This window comes from Pogoniulus pusillus, chromosome 36 (genome assembly GCF_015220805.1).
Source record: "Pogoniulus pusillus isolate bPogPus1 chromosome 36, bPogPus1.pri, whole genome shotgun sequence".
NCBI lineage: Eukaryota > Metazoa > Chordata > Aves > Piciformes > Lybiidae > Pogoniulus > Pogoniulus pusillus.
In genome coordinates this window covers 10,071,119-10,085,191 of record NC_087299.1, presented here as the reverse complement: position 1 = coordinate 10,085,191, position 14,073 = coordinate 10,071,119, and the positions used below count along the sequence as shown (strand labels likewise).

Below are 14,073 nucleotides of genomic sequence, written 5' to 3'. Positions count from 1 at the left end.
GATTTTCCTGGACACTGACAGCCACCTGGACAAGCGAAATAGCAGGGACCAGTCAACACTCACTAGACCAAATTAAGTCACTGCCAGAGTTTGTTTTAATGTGCAAACTCATTTTTGAAGAGAACTTAGCTCCTGTCAAAGGGGACAGCAGCCCTGTAGTTGAGGATACAGCAGTACTCTTGGAGCAAGCAGATCATGGACAACAGTAGTAGGCGGCTGCCCCAGCTATGAGCAGCAAGGTAACACGAAAGCATGCTTCCTAGGGAGTAGAGCTGGTTGGGATGTCCTATTCCCAATAGCCTTCTGTGGATATACATTCCAGAATACTGCAGCTGTGGGTACAGTGATCTGCCTCAGCTTATGAGCCCTTCCATGAAGGAATTGATGACTTAGTGATTAAAACCTGCTATTTGAAGCAGAGCTCAAGTACCATGTGCCACCCTGGTGCTTCTGCTCCAATATTCCCACCTAGCAGTGTCCTGGTTCCCATCAGAGCACAGCTGTGACTGTTCCCTGTGTTTGCTGCAGATGTCCTGCCACCCAGAACTGAACCAGTACATCCAGGATACACTGCACTGTGTAAAGCCTCTGCTTGAGAAGGTGAGACCTGGGCAACAATACTCAAATGGGCTGGGTAGAAAGTAAGAGAACATAGGTACCACCTTCACTGCAAGATGCAGTTAAACATCCACCATGTACAAGACACCAGCTCAAAAAGTGACTAACAAAAGCAGTAACTAACAGAAGCAACATCCATCACCTTTCCTTGCAGGTAGGGCCCTGCCTTGCTGATCACTGGCATTTGGTTGCATCTGATACCTGCCTGGGAGGATCTCCACCTGTGCATTTTCAGTGACGTCACCCTACACGTTAGCTGTATTCAGAAGCAGAATGCTTAGGTTAAGCACCTCTGGCAGAATGGTTTCAGTGCTTTGCCATAAGCCAGCAAGCAGAGGTAGGACTGAACTCTAGGTTTTATGAGAGAAAGGTGTGTCCACATTGCAGGATGCAGGCAGATTTGGCATTCCCTGCTTTTTACAGACCACCTTAACGGATGTTTAGGGAATAAAAACAGTTTAGAGTGTGTTGGGCAGTGCAGAGCTGCTGTATTTGGCAAATGGTATAAGCTTAACTTCCTCATCGTTGTCCAGTCCCAAGTGATAAAGTGAGGTGGCTGCACATTTGCTCCTTTGTTCCAGAGCAGTATCTATAGAAATGTGCTACTTAGTGCACTTCATCTCCCTAGGCCTCAGCCATAAACTGTCAGTTTAATATCTACCAAGAAATGGCTTTGCAGCAGCATTTTTTTCTGATCAGTGAGTAGTCTGAGTGTGCTGAAGCTCTGGATAACTGCTAGTGCTGTGAGCCACAACAAATGAGCCTACTCCCACTTCATCAGAAGCCTGTGAAGCACGGTGGGGGCAGATGAGAGCTTGTTTTAATGAAGGGATTTCTCTATCTTTGTTCTCGCAGAACGATGTGGAGAAAGTCGTGGTTGTAATCCTGGACAAAGAGCACCACCCCGTGGAGAGATTTGTCTTTGAGATCACGCAGCCACCTCTCCTTTCCATCAGGTAAAGCTTCTACCACTGCCGGCCTGTGGCCTCTGTGCCTGTCTCTGCAGAGACCTCCGGGCCCTGGCGCCTTGCTGCGTGCTACTAACAGTGGCTGCCCCCAACAGTTCCGAGTCCCTGCTGTCCCACGTGGAGCAGCTACTGCGTGCCTTCATCTTGAAGATCAGCGTCTGCGATGCTGTGCTTGACAACAACCCCCCAGGTAAAGATGTTCACACGGCCATAGGATTGCTAGGCCTGGGACAGAGGCAGTGTCCCATCCTCTGCTAGCTGTGCCCCGAGCTGGAGCTTGCCACCTCTTGCAGGCTGCACCTTCACGGTTCTGGTTCACACACGGGAGGCAGCCACACGGAACATGGAGAAGATCCAGGTCATAAAGGTGAGCAGTGCCCTTGGCTGCCTGAGCAAGCTGCAGGGCAGAGACTGGCAGTTAGAGCTGGGGCATCTCTAAGGTTAAGGTCACTAGATACTTGAACATGTATCTTACAAACATGATGCCCTTTGCTTTGAGTCTGTTAACTGGTTTATACTGGTGAGCTGACTGAGCACACTGACCAAACACCAGCAGCAGCTGCCTCAGGACCTGACTCAGTTTGTGACCATACTTGCTGCATAGTGCCTGCTCCACCACCTAGAAGCACTCAGACACACAGAACAGGTACCTGAATTTAATCCACAGCAAAACCCTCATCCCACATCCACTGTGTGTGGGTGGCTGATTCTTTATATATAGCAGGAGCAAGATCCATGTAAGCAGTGGGGCTTGGATACACAAATACAACAATAATAATAACAGTGATGATGTTATTATCTGAGCTAAGTTATTTTTGGTGTCCCAAGGCATAGCAAATCAAGGCAGTGAAGTATGAAATGGTTTCAAAATGGAAGTCTGCTCTATTCTGCTAAGCAACAAGAGACTGGCAGTATAGCAGGGCAAGCTTTAAGCCAGCAGGGCAGGACAGAAGTGCACACCCTGAACACTTTGTATGCTGGTGTAAGGAATAGAAAATGCTAGTTGAGGAGGGCTGAGGGTGTAGCTTGTCAAGAAGCGAGATGCCACCTTTAGAGCAAGTGAAGGTGTGTAACTGAAGGTAATTCTGCTGAGTCTCAGGGCCAAGTGTTAGGTGCTGCTAGGGAAGGTTTGAGTTACCTGCTCCTCCCCTCAGCCTCTAGCTTTGCTCGCTTGTCAGTGAGGAGGGGAGCTCAGCTTACAGCCTGTCTGTGAGCCAAGCACCTTGTGTTCCTGCCCTAGGACTTCCCGTGGATCCTCGCTGACGAGCAGGACGTGCACATGCACGACCCCCGGCTTATCCCCCTGAAAACCATGACGTCTGATATCCTAAAGGTGAGCAGGGCCTTATGGCCCAGCAGCTGCACCTCAGCTTTGCTCTGATGCCAGCTCTGCACTTTTCTGTAGGGTCACAGTTTTAACACTGCAGAGCAGCAGCTTTGTCTTGCAGGTGCCTGCGCCAGGAATCAAACGGGGAGCACTCCCCATAATGAATTGAGAAACCTGGTTATGGGGGATGGTGCAAACTCTTCCTCTCTAGCCTGCTGTGGTACAAGCTCTTCCTCTTTAGTGTGCTGCAGCCTTGTTTTCCACTTGCCTACCTACGTATCAAACAGAACTGATGCTCATTTCTCTCCTGCAGATGCAGCTGTATGTAGAAGAGCGAGCCCACAAAGGTACCTGATTCAGATCTTGCCTTCAAGCCTCATCTAATCTTCCAGGGGAATAAGAGATCTCACAAAACATACTTTGATACCTGCCTCTTCCAGCTGACCTTCTGGGTGAATGTAGAGCAACTGCTGCCTCTTGATTTCAAGTGCTCTTACCACTGTATATAGAACTGACTTGGAATGTGGAGCCAGAGCCTGTCCCTAGGTGCTCAGGCATGAGTACAGGTTTTGTTGGGGTGAACCTCTGGGGCAGGATCTAGGCACCTACAGTTAGTGCTTTGTGCAGATCCAGTTCTCACCCTGGCAGGGCAGTTCCACTGCACAGCAGCAGACAACTGTTACCCACTCCACTAGAGCAATGGGCTTGTACCAGGGCTGAGCGAGGCCTTATGTCGTGTCTGTCCACTGTGACTGTCCCAACTAGTCTCCAATAAACATCATTTTATCCCAGTTGGGCTGAGCTCTGTCCAAACCAGCCCCTCCTCAAGTGAGGAAGTAAGTTTTGTATTTCAGGTGGCCCTTCCACCTCTTGTCCATGCCTTTTCTGCACATGCAATCTGCCACTTCTGTGAGAGGCTACACAACCCGGGTCCTTTCCATGCGAGGGCTTTCAGCCACAGGTGCTATTAGCAAGGATTTTGTCCAGTAAAGGGGACACTTGCCAGATGTCCCACTCCTACCAGAGAACAGACAAAGTGCTGTTAATCCTACACCTATCAAGGGAGACTGAGGGAGGATTTGCTATTGCTCTGTGTCTGCAGAGGTAGAAGACATAACTCATAGTGCTTGAGCTGAGTTTGTTGGGCAGGCAGTTCAGCTGGGCAGGCAGTTGAGCACCTGCCTGCTTCCTCTGGGTGAGAGGTGCAAGAATGGTAGGGGTGGAGGCTGGGCATTGCTTTAACATTTGATGAGACTGCAGCACACACCAAGTACTTTGGTAGGTCAGAGGTAGGGTGGAGGAAGCCCAGCATGCTCTAAAGGCACTTAAGCTGTAAGGTGGCCATCTCAAGGGAGTTCTTGCCCCTTTTCTCTAGCTGCTTGTTTAAACAACAGGGGGCTGTACTCAGGGAAGTGTGAATCGTTTTGACCATGAACTTAGCCAGGAATTAACTACCAGGAACACTGCCTTTACGGAAGAGGGTTGAGAGTTTCCTTACGCTGTGGAAGGTTTGCTTTGAAAGCTCCATGTCTACGTAAGCCAGGAAGACAGCATACAAAACCAGTCTCTGTAGCAGAGCCCTTCAAGACAGCAGTGCAGATTCAAGGTCTGTCTGGATGCATTCCTGTAGGATCTGGACTATGTGATCCTGCTCTGGCACGGGGGAGGGACTGGATGCTCTTTCAAGGTCCCTGCCAGTCCCTGACATTCTGTGATCCTGACGAGAAACATTTTAGCCTTACCTTTCCTATGTTCCCCACACAAACAAGAAAGGGTTTCTGTTTAGGGCTTGGTTTGGCTGTAGCTCACAGACACTGACTAGACCAGGGAGACGGATTTAATAGTCCTAGTCTTCCTCCTGAGGAAGGGCACTAGTAACTGAGCAACAGCCACAGTACGGGAGGATGAAAGATGAAGACAGAAGTCCTTCCAAAGGGCTGGGCCTGCAGAAGTTCTGCTGCGAACAAGGAGAGCAGACTGTTTGAGATCAGCTGTGCAAGACAAAGCCAGGACAGTCACCCCGAGAGTACAGACAGTTAAGTGCACCTGAGACCACCTGGTTGCAGTCCTGAGGTAAAAGCAAACCCTGGGGTCGTGCCCTCATAGCGACGTCAGGGGCCCAATGGTGATGCTGCTGTTGGTCACTCGGACCCCGTACCACCCTGCCCAGAACTGGGTGTCTTGGCCCCCGTGCCGAAACAAGATGTAGCGAACTCCAGGGGGGTAGTTCCGGAAGGTGTGAGAGACCTGGAGAGAAAGGGAAACAAAAAATCCTCTTCATCCCTCTAGATAAGCCAGCAGTGACCCAAGAGACAACTACAGCGTGTGAGTGAGCCTTAGTCTTGGGAAAAGCTTTCTAAGGTATCTGTCATTGGAAGTACATCAGGCCCCTTCCTGAGGGACCAGGAGAAAGCCTCACTCAGCCTTCTGCCCCCGAGTGTCTCCACGTCCACTGTAACTTACATTTACTTCTTAGGCACGTTTCACACATAAGCAAGAACAGAATGGGGCATCTCCAGGCAGTCAAACCAGTCACACATTTAGCTCTAGAAAGAGTAGTGTCTGCAATGCTTTATATTACACCCACGTGGTACTTAGGTTTAAAAGCTTTTGACCCAGTACAAACAGGAACTGTCCTTAATAACTTAGTTCTTTAGACAAAAACTAAAGTGAAACCCAGAAACAGTTAGAGAGACTGAGCAAAAATAACACAGAAGGCCTGTGGATACTCTTTTAGATAACCCTGTGCACCTGCTAACCAAACCTAGTTCATTCCTGGCACTGCTGCTGCTTCAACAGAAAGGACTGATGAGAGGACTGGAGCACTGCCTGATGATGAGAGGCTGAGGGACCTGGGATTGTTTAGTCTGGAGAAAACTGAGAGGGGATTTAATCAATGTTTGTAAGTCTCTGAGGGCTGCGGGTCAGGAGAGGTGGGGACAGGCTCTGCTCACTTGCTCCCTGGGATAGGACAAGGAGCAATGGATGGAAGCTGCAGCACAGGAGGTTCCAGCTCAACACAAGGGGGAATTTCTTTACTGTAAGGGTCACAGAGCATTAGCACAGGCTGCTCAGAGAGGCTGTGGAGTCTCCTTCTCTGGAGCCTTTCAAGGCCTGTCTGGATGCATTCCTCTGTGCTCTGAGCTAGATTGTGTGGTCCTGCTCTGGCAAGGAGGTTGGACTCGATGACCTCCTTCAGTCCCTTCCAACCCTTAATATCCTGTGACTTACTTTTGTACTGAGTGGAGGACACAGAGGAGCAGAGAAAGAAGGTCCACTTGGGATTTCTAGCCTTGACTTGCATGGTTCAACTGTCACAATAATGATGTAAAACTCCTGCCCAGAGGGCTGCTGCTCACCTCTCTCCACATTGCATCACTCCACTGCTCTATAACTACTGGCTCGGGACAGAACTCCTCCAGGACAAGGTAGTCTTCAGAGAGCAGCTGGACGGTGAGTTCATAGCGACACCCACAGTCAAATCTAGCAGCATACCTAGAGAGGCAGGGAGCAGTGAGAGACAGGGTTGTGTAGACAGCCTTCAGTGTTCCGAAGCAGCCCGCAAGTGGATGCCCATCTGCAGAGAAGGACCATCACCACCTTCTGCTGTGAAGATGTTCTAAACCAGCACCAGGCCAGCCCACTGAATAAACAGATTTAGTTTGTGCTTTCCTCAAGAAGTAAGCTCCCAAAGGAGGAAGAACTAATTTACAGTATGAAAGCCTCAGAATCCTGGTTCATCTCTAGGCCAATGCCAGATGTTCTGGTTCTCAGTTCGAACACCTACCAGTCCTTGACTACAATTTCAGGCCGTTTCTCATCCATCAGCTCATTCCAGTATCCCTCCTTCTTCAGAGTGATGAGCTGAGACTTCAGGCAGGGCCTGCAACAGATATATTCAGCTTCAGAAAGCACATCTCTTCCCTCTCAACAGCCACACTCCTGCCAAAAGCCCACCCAGACCCCAAAAGCCCGCAGGACTGACCTGGCTAAGGTGTGCCACCTTCTGTGGCTAGAACAGGGGGGTGAGATGATGAGCTCATCCCCAGATAAAAGGGATAGTTACCTACAACCTGGATTAAGAGGCATCCCTGATTTTTTTCCTGTAGGAAAGTACCTCAAGGATGTACAGGCAGCTAATCCTCCTCTGTTGACAGCTTTTGTTGCAAGCTGTTGGCATGACAAACATACCTACTGCTCTTAAAAGCTTTCACAGAGCTCTAGCCTTGTTGGGTAAATGCATCTGATGAGCCTGTCATACCTTAACTTTTGCTCACCACCTTCAGCAGAAGAGAAGCAGGTCATGACCACAAAAAAAAGCTATAGAAAATTCCTAGTAGAGACAGAAACAATTAGCCACACTGAGCTGTGGCTAATACCCCAGCAGCACAGGTGTCTCAGACTAACTAGTATAAAAGGTTCATTCATCTCCTTCCTTTTCCCACACATGGGCTAATGTCCAGTAACCAGAAAGGAGGGAACAGGTCTCAGCTCCAGATCACTTGACCCCAGTTCTTACCCATATGAAGTGACAAAGTATTTGTGTACTCTGGGGTCTGGCATGCTTTGCCCATGAGTTCCAGGCAGATTCTCAATCTTCCATCTATCTCCTTCATTACTGTCAAGTTTCCAGTACAGAAGTTGCTCTGCAAACACAGATATCAAAGCTGAGTGCTGAGACCTTCCTTCAGTTCGAGCAGTATCTGTTCCAGCTCTGTTAAACAATCAGCTGCAGGAGAACATCAGGAACCTACTCTGAGTTTTCAGGTTCAGCTGCAGATAAAAACCAGTGTGACTCCTATGTTATCATCACTTCTCCTGTCGCTGTCAGTAGCTCGCACGACTGACAGCAACTTTGTGACCACATCATAAACTCATAATCAGGAGCGAGGTAGAACTCCTGCAGGCGTATCAGGCAAGTCTTGGAGAAGAGAAATTCCCCAGCTGCCCAAACGTTTACTCCCCAAACCCCAGAGCTTGATTTTCTGCTGTCCAAATGAACAATCACTGTCTGCAGTGCCGGGGCCTTCCTGGCTGCAGAGATTTTTCTGGTCACAGCCACTTCAACCACCCCCAGGAGTGTCACTGCCTACCTTTAGCTGCGGCTCTGTCCCAGGAGAGAGCTGTGGCCGCGGGGCGGTCCCACAGCACCAGCAGCACGTACCTTGGGACACTGACTCACTGCCTCTTGGGAAACTCTTAACCCTGTACTATAAATAATCAAACAAACCTTCTGCGCAGGGGTTTTTGACTAAGTTTCTCTTCAAGCGGCAGAGCATGTAGAAGGTCTTCCAGTCAGAGATTCTCCTGTCCAAGTTCTGAAGATAGAAGCCCTCCCGCTGGCACTTGCGCTTCCACAGGGTGGTCAGGTCCACCACGTACCGCCACTGCGTGCAGACCAGCCTGCAGGTGCAGACCAGATCCCGGGCCGGCAGCAGCGACAGCAGCTCCACCAGGACATCCTCGGGGAGGTCGCAAATGGATGTCATCACGGACCGGCGGCAGGCTGCGGGGGTGAGCCACAAAAAATCCCCGGGCGGCAACCGGACCGAGCTTAGGGAGACAAGCAGAGCTTGTACCGGTTACTAACGGATCCACTCCGGCAAGCCCCGAGTCCGGCCTGCCCCGGCCCAGCCCCGTCCGCGACCCTACCTGGGCTCCGCCCGCCTGCGCCGTCCGGACACGGATGTGCGACGGCCTCGGCCCTTCCGCAGCGGGCGGGGCGCGGGGCGGGCAGCGGGGGAGGAGGCGGCCCCGGCGCTCTCCCCGCCCCACCGGCACGGAGCTGTCTCAGCGCGGCACGGCACGGCACGACCTGGCCCGGCCCGCCCGCAGCAGCCGCCCGCACGGAGCGCCGCAGGTAAGAGCGCTCGGTACCAGCCCCGGGCCAGCCTGAGCTGCTGCCGCCGCGCACTGACCCCGCGGCTTTGTCCAGGCTGGGCCCGCGGGGGACCGCGGGGGACGGGAGTTAAGGGGTGCTGATGGGAACCGGAGCGTGCAACCCGGGCACGGCAAGGGAGGGGAAGTTCCGCGGAAGCTGAGGCCAGGCAAGGACTGTCACCGCTTCTCCGGGTGCCCAGGGCATCCTTGCTCCAGCAGCGGGCAGGGAGCTGGCCAGAGCTGTGCAGGGGATGAAACCATCATGATCTGGCTTTTGCCTTTTAAAAAAACCCATTCTGGCTTTCAGGAGTGGGACTGAAGGTTGGAAAAGGAGGAAAACTAAAAGGAAATCCCTATTTTACCCCTATAATAGCCAGGGAGCGTCAAAGGCTTTCTTCCTGCTGCCTGCAGTGCAGGGTAGCTCTGCCTCTGGAACATCTAGATTTAGGAGGGTAGTAGGGTAGGGACTCTTTCTTCCTTCCCTTGTCAGTTTTTTTGCTGCCATGTTCCACATGCTTTGTGCCCAATGCTTTTCCAGACTTACTGCTTTCCTCCTGAAGAGTTTAGCTGCTTCTGTTTGCTGCAGTCTCAGCAGCTTCTCAGCACCAGTACTCAGCTGGGAGGACAGCAGAGTGGTGCCACAGGCGCTGACTCTGCACCTTCATCGCTCCTACAGCACCCAGCCCTGGAGCTCAGGGCAGCAGAGAACTGTCAGAACACAGAATCAGCAGATGAAGTTCTGAACCTTAACTGCTTAGGTTCTAAAGCTACAGAAAAAATATAGTGGAGAAGATCAGTGGAGTTTTGTTTCAGTTCTGCTATTTCAGTCCTCCTCTGCACTGCTTGTTGTCAGTGATGTTCTTCAAGGCAGAACAAGCACCTTCTGCCAAGGAGGTCATTGCCTCTGCAGCAGCAGAGATTTCTGGAAGGACTCCTTTCAGCCTGGGAAGCTGACAAACTGTCCACAGTTGCAAATGTCAACTGCTTGCATTTTGTGGATGGATTTAACTGAGGGCTTCACACAGAACATGAAATATTCATCTGCTCACCTACTTCAGGTATTAACAGGAGTGAGGAGGCCTTGAAGTTAGGGAAGCAATCTCTGCCCCTCAGCCCCTGCTTTCAGATCCCAGGCTTGCTTTCCCTTCTACTCTGCTGCACCAGTGCTTGACCTCACTGAGGCTGAGGCAACCCATGTCTCCAGGGCCACTCTGTCACCACTCTTTTCTCCTTTCCTTCTCCACAGGCTCCAGGCAGCCAGCCCAAGGATGGAGTCCCTCCCTGAGACAGTGCTGATCAGGATCCTAGCAGCCATACCTGCGGTGGACTTGGTGCTGGCGTGCCGCCTGGTCTGCTGCCAGTGGAAGAACCTGGTCGATGGAGCTGCGCTTTGGATCCTGAAGTGTCAGCAGGAAGGCCTCACTGGAGCTGAGTCACAGGAGGATGCAGAGAACTGGCAAAACTTCTACTTCCTGAGTAAGAAAAGAAAGAATCTCATCAAGAACCCCTGTGGTGAAGGTGAGAGACAAGCATCGCAAGCCCCGGGGGTCTGTGGGGGTGACCAGTCTGAGCATCACTCCTCTTTGAAAAGAGGCCTTAGTTACTATCAAGTTGCAGCATTTTCTTCTTGCCCAAGAGTCTGACCTCTTAAAGCATGCAGTCAGATCGTGGATAATTGGCTTTTGCAAAGGGCTGCACTTGGCATCGACTTTATATAAGGCCCTGCAGGGATCTGAATCACATTTGAGAGACAGAACTGTCCTTTGCAGGCCCCCTCTGCAGTGCAGTAGTGGTGGTGACATCTGGCTTCCCAGACTGCTTCTTGCCAAAAGGAGAACTCAAGCCTTTCCCCCTCAGGACATAGCCTGACCTTAGCTCACCAGGCACTTCAGGTGGCTTCTGGTGAGAGCTCATGTCAGAGCTGTGCATATCCCCCATCTGCCCTTGATCACCTGTGAACTTCACTTGCCAGATCTACAAGACCCTTGGTGATAAGCAGCAGCAGCAACCAAATCTCACAACCCGAGCAGCACAGATGCATTTCACACATCACAGACCGAGGCAACATTAACAGAGCTTCTCTGTGTTTTACAGATTGTTTTTCTGCAACCCCTTCCAACACCCAGGTTCCCTCTGCTCAGAGCAGGACAGCCCAGGCCTTGCTGCTTCTAGACACTGCACTCAGCTATTTGGCAAATGGAGGAATAAGGCTTCTGGCCTGTGTGAAGACACTGGAAGTGCTGACACAGATCAGAAGAGCTCAGTAGTGTCACTGTAGTGCTTCAAGCAGACCCCCATGCACACAGCCATTTTGGTGGGGAAAGGCAAAGTTTCTCAGTATTGAATTCAGCCAAACCAAAGGTTTTTGCCTGACCTCTGTTTAAACATCTCCACAGTCCACATACAAAGCGAGTGCTGCCTCTAGGAGCAGGGTGTCTGTTGCAGACAGTCAGGTTCCTCACTGGTTTCCTGCAGAAACCAAGCTCACTGAGTCTCTTCTCTGCCATTTGCAGAAGGCTTGCAGCACTGGGGAGAGGTAGAGAATGGAGGTGATGGCTGGAAAATTGAAGAGCTCCCTGGGGACTTTGGAACAGAATTCCCTAGTGAAGAAGTCCATAAGTACTTTGTTACATCTTTTGAGTAAGACTGCTTTCTTCTCTTCCTGAGGGAAGGGAACATTTCTGTTCCTCCAGACCCAGGGGAGGCTCTGGTACTAGTTAGCATCTTGTCTTTCAGGTGGTGTCGAAAGGCTCAGGTCATTGACTTGAGGGCTGAGGGCTACTGGGAAGAGTTGATGGATACAACCCAGCCTAAAATTGTGGTAAAAGACTGGTAAGTAGCAAGGATGCCCCAGAAGGCAGGTGGGGAGTTGAGAAGGGCAGCCAGGGAGGGTGTACACCTGCACTGGGTCTTGAGACCTCAGCTGTGAGGATCCACTTGATGTGGGACAGGGCTTACAGCACCCCAGGCAGCTCCCACAAGCTTCATCCCATCAGTGCATGTGGCCTGTAAAGCCCAGGTTCCTGATGGAACGAGGAGGGCAGTGGGCTGATGCATGACAGATTTCCACCTGAAAGCAAGGCTCGATGGGGCTGGTGGAGCGTGGTTGAGGCGCCTGCTCTGGCTCTGTGCACGCTCGGCCAGGCCCTGCCAGCAGCTGGGGGCTCACTGCAGGTACGCAGGACGCAGCGACGCCGGCTGCCTCTACGAGCTGTGTGTGAGGCTGCTCTCGCAGAACGAGGATGTGCTGGCAGAGTACAGAAGTGAGACTATTGCCATCCCCCAAGACAACGATGCCAGCTGGACTGAGGTGAGCTACAGCTGTGGGCTCAGCTGGTGACACCCAGCCTGCATGAACTGGGACTGTTTTCAAGCCGGGAGAAGCAGGCTCTAGAGTTCTTTCAGAGGGGGAGAAGGCTTTGTCACATGTTCTGTGTAGCCATGACTCTGACTGAACAAAGGGATAAATCTGGGAGGCTACCACCTTACATAAAGCTTGGAAGCCTGCTGAGCCATGAGTACATGTATAACATGTAGGAGCTTCCCAAGTGGGAGAGGTTCAGTGGCCTCACATCAGCAGTGGGATCAGAGCTCCTCCTTGTGACACCACTATAAACCTCCTCATTGTCAGCCAAGCTGGTAGGTAGGACTGGGGCAGGTAGGGCTGAAAGCTCTGTGTGCTGAACAAGGGTGGGTTCGTGGTGGTTTAAATGATTACCAACAGCCCTCTTGTCTCTCATCCCAAAGATCTCCCACACCTTCTCCAACTACGGGCCTGGGGTCCGCTTTGTGCGCTTCGAGCATGGTGGACAGGACAGCCTGTTCTGGAAGGGATGGTATGGGGTCCGTGTCACCAACAGCAGCCTGACGGTGGAGCCATAGCCTGCATGCTGGAGATGACTTCCCTCAGGGCATCCCATGGCCTTCGGATGGTTCCTGCATGGTGCTGCTTCCGGGCTGTAGAGCATAAGAGCATACAACCCTTCTGCCAGTGAATGTGTGTGCAAGGTGCCAGGGGCTGCTGTCCACCTGCCAGGGAGCTGAGAGCGCAGCACACGGGACCAGCCTCGCCGCTGGCACTCATGGCCTCTGGCAGACATCACATCACCCCTGCAGACCTTACTGGTAGGCCATCAACTCCTAGCACCCAGCCCAAGCTAGACACCTTTCTTACCTGCTTCCCAGCCTTGGGCACCCCTTAAATTTAGAAGATACTTTGGGTGTATCTTCTGGAAGTTAGAATGCAAAAAGGAAGGAAAAGGGAAAAAAGAAGTCAGAAATCAGAGACCTTGTGTCTGACAACACATCAAGGAAACCAGAGCCCTGTCACACCTCTGTCACCAGCTGCTCCACAGCCTGCAGTGAGAACCTTGGCTTCTCCCGTTGACAGAGTGCAGGGGTCACTGCTGGCCACACAGGAGCTCTGGCTTGGCTGCCAAGCCTTTTTAGTTTGGTTTTTAGTGGCAATGCAAAGCAAGGGAGAGCAAAGCCTTTTCTTTTACACTCTTCCCAGCATCTGTGTATCTGGGAAAGTGTTGAGAACTGAAACTTCTCTGGTGCTCAGCCCGTGGGCTTCAGACAGATAACAACTAAGTGTAATTGCTGGCAGAGACAAGGACTTAAGGAAACAAGATGGAAGCAAATGAAAACAAAGTCATCTCTTCTTTCCTGGCCTCTACATGCTTCGTGCAACAAGCACCCTGGTCACCCAGAGTGGTTCCCTTCAGGCAGGACACCCTCTGCACACAGACAGCTGTTGTTAGCCCCAGCTGCTCTCGGTTCCTCCTACCCACTAGCAGTGTCTGCAGAAGAACCCGTCTGCCCCCGCTCCATATGCTGACTGCCAAGGCAGCACTTCACATGTACTCCCACTGGTGCCTCTTGATACCACGCAGGGCTGTGAGCCACCACCCTGAGCCAAGCCACCTCGGCTGCCCTGAGCCCAGCCTGTCCCTGCTAGTCAGCGCTCTCAGAGCATCCCCTCAATAGAGCTGGCGCCGCCTAGCGAGACAGGCACCTTCCTGCGTCCGCCTCTCTGTCTTCCCTTCCTGGGCTGCCAGCACGCACATACTGCAATGCCACTTTGCATCAAAGTGCAGCGTCACAGGTGCAGGCTGCAGCCAGAGCAGAGCTCCTGCACCGCTCGCTTCGGGCACGCTCCGCTTCGCTGGGCTTTCTGCACCCTGTGCCTGGCTGCCTGGGGCATGCTGGCCCTCAGACCACTGCCGTGCCACATGCCCAGGCAGACATAATAAAGTGACACCGTGTGTGTGGATCTGG

General features: G+C 52.0%; 3 protein-coding genes across 15 annotated transcripts in view; 2 read left to right on the top strand and 1 right to left on the bottom strand.

Annotated features, from left to right (window-relative positions):
- MAD2L2 (mitotic arrest deficient 2 like 2) overlaps positions 1–3,704 on the top strand; it is a 7,609-nt gene extending 3,905 nt beyond the window's left edge. For all 5 annotated transcript variants that reach the window (XM_064171803.1, XM_064171801.1, XM_064171802.1 and 2 more), the window contains exons 4-9: positions 529–600; positions 1,474–1,574; positions 1,682–1,776; positions 1,880–1,953; positions 2,827–2,919; positions 3,227–3,704. In XM_064171803.1, the coding sequence (XP_064027873.1) occupies positions 529–600; positions 1,474–1,574; positions 1,682–1,776; positions 1,880–1,953; positions 2,827–2,919; positions 3,227–3,268 (477 nt within the window). In that variant the 3' untranslated portion in view covers positions 3,269–3,704. The remainder of the gene's footprint in view (positions 1–528; positions 601–1,473; positions 1,575–1,681; positions 1,777–1,879; positions 1,954–2,826; positions 2,920–3,226) is intronic.
- Positions 73–10,199, bottom strand: FBXO6 (F-box protein 6). 9 transcript variants are annotated; one of them, XR_010308512.1, is made up of 7 exons: positions 9,338–10,098; positions 8,144–8,466; positions 7,433–7,559; positions 6,701–6,796; positions 6,273–6,408; positions 4,960–5,160; positions 73–1,983 (listed from the first exon to the last, which is right to left on the bottom strand). XR_010308512.1 is itself a non-coding variant. In XM_064171792.1 (7 exons), exons 3-7 carry the CDS (start codon positions 8,400–8,402, stop codon positions 5,014–5,016), a joined length of 765 nt encoding a protein of 254 aa, XP_064027862.1. In that variant the 5' UTR covers positions 8,403–8,466; positions 9,338–9,501; positions 10,111–10,199; the 3' UTR covers positions 4,733–5,013. The 9 variants fall into 9 exon arrangements, 6 of the variants coding, with proteins under 6 accessions (XP_064027862.1, XP_064027865.1, XP_064027864.1 ...); XR_010308510.1 differs by lacking the exon at positions 73–1,983 and adding an exon at positions 4,733–4,870; XR_010308511.1 differs by lacking the exon at positions 73–1,983 and adding an exon at positions 4,733–4,867.
- LOC135190434 (F-box only protein 2-like) lies at positions 8,574–14,073 on the top strand. Its single transcript, XM_064171807.1, has 6 exons — positions 8,574–8,773; positions 10,040–10,311; positions 11,307–11,433; positions 11,530–11,625; positions 11,968–12,103; positions 12,541–14,073. Exons 2-6 carry the CDS (start codon positions 10,062–10,064, stop codon positions 12,673–12,675), a joined length of 744 nt encoding a protein of 247 aa, XP_064027877.1. The 5' UTR covers positions 8,574–8,773; positions 10,040–10,061; the 3' UTR covers positions 12,676–14,073.